The following is a 10,451-nucleotide window of genomic DNA, read 5'->3' on the forward strand; positions in this document are numbered from 1 at the left end:
CATGCATAATGCAATATAGTCAGACATGCTTTAAAGACGTTTTAGGTTTTTATGCGCACTCTATCGAAGTCATTTAGCACATTCTGCCTGTGGTCTGTCGCTGTAGCCCCGGGCCTCTGGCGCTTGGCCGCGCGTCGTGTCATCACACCAACTGGGTTTTTGATGAGAACCTGACCCCAGCGCCTCATCTCTCACCGCTGTCTCATTGCTTTTATTTACATCTGTCTTTAGCATTCTAATTACGCGCTTTATTGCTTTAGCCCGGAGGAGTCCATGGAAGCAACAACGGGACGCTCGAGTTTTTAACTAATAATAAGGACCCGTTAAATCCCACCCACGGGCAGACAGCACCCGGCACATGCCTAATTATGGACGACAGATCATGATAAGGAACACATTACCTATTGACAATGTGCTAATTATACAGTGACTTTTTAAGGGGTCAGCTATTTCTAGAAGTCATAGACGAGGTTCACTATGTGGCGCTTTGTCTGAAGACTGTGCCTTTTAACAGTTTTATTTATATAGCCTACGCGTGTGAGAAATAAAAGACAGTTTATAATGTACAGTGCGAAATGTTTTCTATTGAATTGGCACAACTTTTAGAATATATGCTTTATGTGTTTAAAGGTTGTTTTTCTTAATTACTTACTAATCTAATTTATGATTTAGATTCAAAGTATTTTTTGCGGTTTAGTCGGTTATATTGCGTGTTAGAACTTAATTCACCTGCCAGAACCCAATTACCCTACATGATTTTGTGATATCCTCATAATTTTACTTAACGATGCGAAAAATTAGATGTGATTTCCTGCTAAATACCTGTCTTGTTGACTACGGCGCGTACACTAACATAACTTCCAGATTGGAAACAATGGTGTATCCTGCGTAATGCTCAGGAAACCATATCATTCAGTTCTAGGAGGAAGAGAAAACTTTTAAACGGTCCTTTACGCTTTGCAGAATTTTATAAAATAGCATCAATACCAGGGCACAGAGTCTTTTAATGAGCTCTCAACTTTAAAGACTTGAAGGATATTAACAAGCTGCTTGACAAATGGTGCTTAGAAGCACATTAAAGACGCGGCTAATGGGGCGCATAATGACGGCTAATTTTCGATCAGATATAAATTAGAGCCCCCAACAGTTATTTGCCTTAAGGACTTTATGTAAATGATTCTGTTCTGTATAAACTGAGGACAGAAGAGAGAGCGAGGGAGAGAGAGAGAGAGAGAGAGAGAGAGAGAGGCAGTCCTTGCGGGTATGATGAATAGATCTGCAGCGGAGCACGGCTGTCAAACCTCAATGAACACACACATCCAGCAGACAGCTCTACCACCTTCTCATTATTGCCAAATGCGCGACCTAACTGCGACTTGCTCATTTGGAACGGCGCAACAGCGTCTGAGAATAAGACAACGCAACGTGATGTGCGTTAAAGCCTAAATGAATTTCATGGCGAGCAGGAAGAAAACCAGAACTGGGCGAGAAACATACAGGCTCATCCTAGACTCTTTAATATTTAATCACCATAGGCCTCTTTTGAAGACACAAATTTCAACAGTATGCCACAATCTATGGGTGCACTTACAGCGTAAGGATAGTAAACTGATTTTGATTTAAATAAGAATGCTTTTTCAATCACTGTGTCCATTTGTTCATTAAGCGCTTTAGAAAATGTAATTGTTCGCCTGACGCACCGTAAACTGAATCGCTTCAGAAACGATGGAAAGGAAATTATTGTTAATATTTTTTTATGTTTTGTTAAAACAAACCTAATCCAAAACCTGTCTCTTGTGCTGTTTGATACATCGTATCATATTCATGGTTTTATGAAAATAAAGCCTCAGGCTAATGATGTGTCGATTGCCAAATATTATATTTCGTTACATTTTGAAATGTGTGTCTATTTATACATACACATATATTATAATACTTTGTTACAAGCTTGTGTGCTTAAATATTTATGTGGGTACCCTTTAATTTTTTTTTAGCATGAGTTAAAATGTAATACGCTGCATAGTGAACAATACAAAAGGCATAAAGTTCAACGTAAAGACTACAATAAAACTTAACTTGTAGACGTCTGCAAGCCTGAAAATAATTGAGTTTTGTTGTTTTTGACATAGAACAGGTAACAATAATCATGATAACAGGTAGGCTAAATATTGTGAGACGAGACAGACCAGTACTAAATCTAAATCTATTAATAACTCGGTTTTTTTAGAAGTAGCCTAGTATTGGCTAGTAGTTACTCACTGTAGTATTGTTTTTTTTTTTATTATACTAATACTATTTATCAATATTTTCAAAGCATTAAGGTCTGTATTGTGGTTTTATTATTCTAGATTTTTGTATCTCGCTCATTATCATCGCAGTTATTGGTTTTCCCATTTAATCAGATGTGTATAACACCATATATATCGCCTGGCCAATGTTATTTACACGTGTGTGTGAGAGAGGGAGAGAAAAGTTCAAGACATTGTGAACTTGTGTATTCGGTCATGCATTAGTGATTTGTTTTGATCAGATGTCTTATTATTATTAGGCTACACATCTGTGAAACTATCCCGTTTCAAATGATTTAATTTCGGATACAATTCCTTATATTTCCCACCGTTATAGCAAAGTTATTTATTTATTTTATTATTGTTATTATTATTTTATAGTTATACCAACAATGCCAGTGGAAGAAAAAAATCTAAATACAATGGGTATCAGTGACAATACAATAAATGTTCAAGTACTAAATAAGGGACTCCAACACGTCAGAGGCCTGTGGTTTGTCTTAACGTGCTTTGATGGCAGACACTTGGGGTAAATGTACAGTTAAAATATTCTATTCGTAGGTCCCCAGGCGGAGCACCGACAGTCCCTGGCTTCATTAAAATTTCATCACTATCCCTATGAAAGGGGGGAAATGTTCAGGGGAAAGAGAAAGAAAACAGAAGACTAATTATAACAAAGGAAAACAGCGCTGCTCTTTCGTGTCTGAGTGTGACCACCATGGATTTTAAAGCATGACAATCACATGTATGCGATACCGCTAACAGGTCAGTGCCCTCTCTTGGATCAGTCTATTAAAGGAAGGTAGAATAAAATGACACATTCGCTTTTCTTTGGAAATATTGGAAGTTAAGCGCACCAGTGTATGTATTGCATGCTCCTATATTTTAGTCTTCCTCCTGAATGATGAAAAAAATCGATCGATAATTTTCGCACCTATCTGAAAGTTAAGCAGGGGGTAGTTCGCTCGGGATAGGCCGTTTGGTCCATGAGTGTCAAGCAACGAGATTAATTTCCATTTCCTACGAGCCTCTCCAAGTCCAGCCCTCCACGACCGACTGTAATTAACAGCTACAGTTACTGATTACTTACTTAGTGCTAGTAATTATCTGATTTTCATAATTCCATGTGTAATTTAATAATTCGTTCATATTATCGTGTTAAGTGATCAGCTCGTTTAGGAGAACTGATTTCCTCCTTTGAAGCAGGTTAGAATTGATGAGAACTTTAGGGTCTCTTCAGTCAGAGAGCTTTTTAAAATTAGCCAAGACACCAAGTAATAAATTGAATGCTGATATGATTGCTATAAGGCTTCACACTTTATATAAATTATTGCGGATCCAAGGAAGTGTTTGGCCTGCGAAAGAACTCTATAGTCGTAAAAACATTGAGGTTTTGGCATAAATTACACATTTGTACAGATAAAAAATGAAAATGTGAACTAGATACTTTCCGTGTGTTTTTGCCAGTAGCTAAAAGAGTTGTATAATGTTTTGGAAATTGTACTTTGTCATGTTTCAAAGGCGTTCAAACATATTAATAAAATCAGAATAATAAATAAACACAATTTTGCGAAAATATTCATAAAGCATTCTTGTTTTTCAAAAGAACAAAACGAAATGCAAATTGCATTCATCATCTGTTAAATCCCTTTGAAAGTCGTCAGGAAACATCAATGGCAAAAACCTCCTCTATTCAGGCGGCTGTCCGTGGTGCTGAAAACAATTGGTACGCCTAGAATGCCATGACACGCGCCGCTACTGAGTTGACACTCCCTTCTCTCTCTCTCTCTCTTTGTTTTTTTTTTTCTTTTTCATACGGCCTAACACTGAACTGAGTCAGTCTTCAAAGGGCTGCCTATGTCGGCAGAAGAACGAGAACCATCGACTGTGGATTTAAATGGAGCCCGGCACGTTGGCAGGCGAGGTGTTTTTCTGGCGGCCTGACATCTGGCAGCGCTGTGCTCGAGGGACCTCCCCAGATCTCTATAGACTTCATGATTAGACTCTAATAGAATATTAGCATTTGCTCTCAGGTAGGCTTCTAAGGGTTGTGAATGCTAGCAGCAGTAAGCCGTTCGTGGAAATACCAAGCGTAGCTCTACAGCTCAAGAAGATGTCAAGACGTCTTTTTAGGCAAACAGCAAGATACTAATCTAATCTGAGTACCCGTTTGTATCTTGCAAGAGAAATAAGAAAAATTGCAAATTGGTGTTAAAGACACGTGCAATCCACACAATGGGCAATATAACAGAGGCAAACGTTTCAATTATATTTTACATATATAGTCCATGAAATGTGTCCATTAAAACGTCAGACGTTTAAAAACTCTGTTCAGGCCTTTGTATATAAATGAACCCATTGAGAACGTTCAATAAAATGTTAAAATTTTGTTCTTTAATGAAACACATAGTTCAATTCAATTATCAAATAGTAACTTAAATATACATTGATGTAATAAATTAATGAGTTGATCCGACAATTAAACCTAAAGCAACAGACATTACGGTTACCGCAGCTAAAACAGCAATACAGCAAATACCTGTACGGATATTTTATGTATATGTCCAAATGAGATATTTACATTTTACGTGAATGCTTCCATGAAACTCATCTTTTTCATAAAAAAAAAAAAAAAACATTACTAAACATGGTGAATTTAACAAGCAACGACTCCATAATTATACGTGTATATTTATACAAATAAATAAGCAGATAACATACATGAAAATAATTTCAAAGAAAATGTTCTCATATATCTCTCGATTGTGCCTTTTCGAAACATTAGAGGAACGAAAGAAAAAAAATAAATAAAAGTGGCCTGTTTCAAGCAGTTTCCCCGTTTGCAGAGGGCCACGTTTTCCTTGTTGTCTCAATATGATTTTCTCAAGCAAAAACGTGGAGGGAATCCCAATAAATATGTAATGAAGTAAACATTACCTCACATGATAAATAGTTCATAAGAAACATAGCCACGTTAGAGCGCAGGCATATTTGGCTGAACAAATCCCATTACTAAAAACAATTGAACCTCTCCTCGCGTTCAGTAGATCCAATATGTTCTATTTGAGTAGCTAAGAGGTCAGTTATAGCAAATATGCCTTCACAAGAAAAATATGGATATTCTTATCGCCCATTGCCTAATTGTAGGCTAGGGTTATCATTATTAAAATCACAGAAGTGGAATTAAGAAGACGACAGACAAAATTATGCATGTAACAGCTAAATCAATAATTTACAAGGAGCTGTTTGGTTATTATCTAATAATGTTGCAGAATGGTTCGTGGACTTAATTCGTGATGTCCTCTTTTTTTTTTTTTTTTTTTTTTTTTCAATCTAATGAACCCTGAATTGACACCAGTTTGAAGCGTGGCATGCTGAGAAATAAATATTTCAAAAGAAAAACACTGACAAGACACTGTCACCCTTTTGACCTGAAGTATTTTCCCCTCCCAGTTTATAGTGATTACTGGTGTTGTGTGTAGCTCGGTACAGAACACTTTCTGGTTAACGACTAAAATACGCTATTCAGCTTCAGCCAGGCTGTCTGATTGAGGTTTAAAGAGTCTTGCTCCTCTGATATAGAAAGTGTGCTAGAGTAAGTGAGGAAAAACGAATGGTCTTACTTGATCAGTCAAACGATCCTTTAAATGATTCCACATCCCCTTTGCGTAATACGTGACAGTGATTTGGTATTTTCAAATGTCTCTTTTGAAATTCTGGTTCAATGCACAAGTTATTGATGATTGCAAAGGTGTGAGATAAGAAATATTTTACAAATCGTCTCTAAACAGTTTTAGGAGTCTCTCGACACGTCGCGTTGGTTTTCTGGTCGAACTAGATGCAGGCCGAGTATTTCATGCGTTTTTGTTTCTGCCTCTGGTTGCAAAACCAAACCCGCACTACGTTCTTTTTGAGGTCCAGCTTCTCTGCGATTGCTGCGATTTTCTCTGAGGACGGACGCGGCTGAATAGCAAAATAAGCTTCGAGGGACCTTTTTTCGGGGGCCGCGATGGAGGTCCGCTTCCTCTTCTTCTCGGCCCCGTTGAAGAGCTCGGGCTTGTTGAGTTTCTCCCGGTGCGACTTTTCAGCCTCCTCCAGCCAGGCTTGCAGGATGGGCTTCAGGGCGATCATATTGTTGTGGGACAATGTGAGCGATTCAAACCGGCAGATGGTACTCTGGCTTAAAGAGCCTACACCGGGAATCTTCAGGTTGGCCAGCGCTGTCCCTACATCCGCTTGGGTCACGCCGAGTTTGATCCGACGCTGTTTAAAGCGCTCAGCGAATGCCTCCAAGTCCCTGGGATCTGCATCCACGTCGCTCATGCAGCTCATGTGGGATGGCAGCCCATGGGCGTGAGCCATGTTGATGGCAGCTTGGTGCATGTGGTTCATGCCTGCCATGTGAGCGGGGTGCGCAGCCGTGGAGACCACCGAGCCGTCTGGCCCGGCCATGGCTCCAAGTGCCAGTCCTGGGGTGATGTGATCCAGCAGGTCGCCCTCCAGTGCCTGGTGCGGCTGGTGGTGGTGGTGATGGTGGTGGTGGTGGTGATGGCTCCCCAGAGCTGACGGGTGCGAGATGGGCACGGAAGACGATGAGGAGGACGACGAGGTGCACGGAAGCGTGTTCATGGTGTGGTAGGTTGCGTCCGGCTTGAAGGGGCTGTGATGAGGAGGGTGATGATGGCTTTTGGTCTGCGAGACTATATCCACCGCCGCCAGAGCTTCCGCGCGGGCCAACAAACTCTCATCCAATCCGCCGAATATATTGCTCTGCAATTGCAAATAGAATGCACACATAATTGTCAGCAGGGAATTCGCGCTCCACTCCGTGCTTTTAAAACATTTCCAGCATGTAAAAAAAGAAATCCTAAAAAAGAACACACAAAACAAGACGCATGCAACATCCCAGGTCATAAAAATTAATACGAAAGGCAAACCCGGCTGAATACATAAGTTGGGAGGGAAAAATGGAGGTGTTGGGTGATTTGCTGTGCAGACATGAAAAAAACATCAAGCAGAAAAAGTGGGCTGTCAAAATGTGCCTTTAAGCGGTGATTATGCAGAATACGTACCGGTGGGGTTGGGAGACATGCTCGGCGCATCGCCTCCGAGCCGCCGCTGCTGAGCGTGATGCTGTGTCTGGACGTCGAGCAGGAGGACGTGGGCGCGATGGAAGTCAAAGTGGAAGAGGAGGACGCAGAATGCAAACTGGAGTATTTGGCCTCGGCCAGACTGGTGTGGGGCATGGCGAATGCCTGCTTGCTGTTCAGAGACATCATCATCATATTTGCGACCTAGCCTCGGCGAGTTCCTTTTAATAAGTTAAGACTCCGCCTTCTTCTTCTTCTTCGACTGGAGTTCAAGCCCAGTCGCTGCGCGGAAGTCTCAAGTCTCTGGCGTTGCAACGAACGTGAAAAGGAGGATGATGCACCAAGTCTCTAGATAGCTCATCTAGTGGTCTGAGAAAACGATCTCCTGGTCGCTCCGTCGCGCGCCGTGGCTAGAGACGTGCCGCGAGCACCAGTAAGCCATGCAACATGTCGGTAAACTCCTTCAACGATCACGTCAACTCTTGCCAAACGCTCCGCAGAAATTTTCCTCCGCCTTTACAAAATATCGTACATTTGTCACAGCGGAAGGTGATGTCTTTGGTGAGTTTGTCTTTGCGCACGCTTTTAAAACGAGTGCAAAAAGTTTCTTCTCTCTTCTCTTCGTGCCAGTCTCCAGAACGACGTTGCTAGAAACAATATCGCTCGTTAACCTTTATCCCGATTCTTGCTGAATTTGATTATGAGATAAAGGTGACAGTCGACTACGTTCAATGCTGCGGGGACTCGATCTGCCTGTGCTCTAAGGCGAAGGGCAGGCTGCGTCTCTCTCTCTCTCTTGCTCACCCATTCTCTCACTCCCTCTCCTCTTACACACTCTCTCGGCTGTACCTGAAAAACCTTTCATGATTTATTATTCTTCATTAGCCACAGCGCCGCTGGGGACTCTGCGCATGGGCAGTTGCAATGACTGCAGCTAGTATTGCATGATACTTCAATAAAGTTATTGAGGAAACCACCCTGGTTAAAGGAATAATAATAATAAAAAAAGCAGAACTGCATTCTAAAGTTAAACATTTCACATTTCAGTGTTTGGAAATGTATAGGCTGTGTTGCACAGACTTGCACGTGTAATTATTTTGTAATGTTTATGTAGGCTACAAGACCAAACTTTCACGATTATACAAAACATATTAGAAAGATTCGGTGCTATGTAATTCGTAGTTGGAAGCTTGGATGAATATGAAGAAATCACCACAGACAGCTCCATCATCTGCTGTCCCTGTTGGGTGAAATAAATCAGAGTAAAACGCACGACTATCATTCCATTATAGCGAGGTAATTTGATATACCGATACGCATTAAACAAATTATGTCCAGTGAAATGTAGAAATATTGAATTTAAATTTAATTTATGTTTGTTCGACAGTCATTCAGTAATTAACCTGCTTTGATTTTATTTAGAAAAAAAAATCGTGTTGACGAATTTATTAGTTTTCCCGGTTATTGAAATAATAAATAGGAAAGCCATTTGAGTTATCGTTGAGCGTGTATTATGAATTTGATGTCTCAACAGAACAGGCTATACTGTGTGAAGTATTTCATTAATGACACAGAAAAGCGGATTTTTTACTACTCTTTAGGATTTAATTGCAAACCCAATACAATTATATACTCGTCGCAGCGGGCTATTATCATATCTTCGTTCTAATTAGACTACTTCATCAGTGATTTAATTAAAAACCTTTAATCATGTTCTAATTAACAAGGCTAGTCTAATTTGTTTAATCTATTCGAGTCCATTGGATGGGGTAATTGATGCATCATAGCGACCGACTAACCTCGCATGTAAAAGTGCACAGCTAACGAGAGATCCAAATTTTAACTTGAGCTAAAAAAATATTCTAATGCATTAAATTTATTAAAATGTTTCAAACAGTAATTACAATTATAGTGAGTTAATTTCTGTCAAATATATGCCACATGCAATTAAAATATATTAGTACGTATAATGCATTATTCTGTGGAGACATACTTGTATATAGCTAATAAATATGCCAGTATATCTGTTTGTCTTAAAGGATTGTTTGTCATCAGATTTATACTAATTAAGAAATTAAATTAGAGTAAGTGCTGCATCTTGTCTCTTGGGAAAAAAACCGCACCCTGCACTTTGGATATATAAAAAGAAATATTGTTTAATAAATCGGACTTAAATCAACTGAAAATGTAAAAATGGCTAAATAAATAAAACGCTAAATACGAATATGAAGAAAAAAACCCCGTTTCGGACGTTTATAAATACCTAGTGTAACGGATTCTTATGTTTGTAGGGCGTCGTGAAATCTGTACCATGGAAATCACAACATTTTTGTCGATGGTGCAGAAGCCACACGATTACTGAGAGGAACAGTACCTCTCCAAAGGGAGGGCCACCCCTGGCGCGCCTGCTCAGGAGACTTCAAGGCCCAATCACTGTCTCCTTGTATATACCCAAAGACTGATTTATGATGAAACTTTAACGAAATCATTTATATTTCACCACCCCTAAATCGGCAAATGAAATTTTCATTCACAATGAACCACACAAAAGTATATCTAACGTCAAATAAATCAATTGGGTTCCGCTCTGAGGCGATTGAGTTTGAGGAGTAGTTTTGGCTCACTGTAGCGTTAAGAAATGTATTTATCAGGGCGATTTAAGTGCTCAGCTTTAATATATCTGATCTCAACTAAAACACATAATCAGTTAAAGTACCAGCGACCACAGTGTCTTTTGCACATGCACGTGCGCCCTCTGCGCACAATTTACAAATAATAAATAGTTTTGAAAAAATAAATTTCATTGCATTTCAGTAGGTGATCATGTAAGTCTGGCCTTTTAACACTAAAATTGCATATCCATCTTTTAAAAGGAATTTCTTTAACCCTCTGTCTGTTTTTCTTCTCTCTCTCTCTCTCTCTCTGTCTCTTTCTGTATCTGCCTTTTATTTTATGACATTGTGCTTCAATTTGTATTACCAGACAGGTGCTTTTAGGAGCTAGGTTTGCAAAGATTTTTCTCCTCCTTCAAAAGGTATGTCCGCATGCTCATAAATACACTTTTATTTCCCCC

At 39.7% G+C, this 10,451-nt stretch overlaps 1 protein-coding gene across 1 annotated transcript; it reads right to left on the minus strand.

Moving 5' to 3' along the window:
* Positions 1-5,618: 5,618 nt before the first annotated feature.
* On the minus strand, positions 5,619-7,573 carry LOC306874006 (POU domain, class 4, transcription factor 2-like; the record flags this gene model as incomplete). The annotated part of the gene is made up of 2 exons (XM_079423662.1): positions 5,619-7,058; positions 7,361-7,573. The coding sequence occupies 2 exons, from the start codon at positions 7,571-7,573 to the stop codon at positions 6,123-6,125; spliced, it is 1,149 nt and encodes a 382-aa protein (XP_079279788.1). The 3' UTR covers positions 5,619-6,122.
* Between the last annotated feature and the right edge of the window lie 2,878 nt (positions 7,574-10,451).

This window comes from Barbus barbus (assembly GCF_936440315.1).
Source record: "Barbus barbus genome assembly, chromosome: 8".
NCBI classification, from domain to species: Eukaryota; Metazoa; Chordata; class Actinopteri; order Cypriniformes; family Cyprinidae; genus Barbus; species Barbus barbus.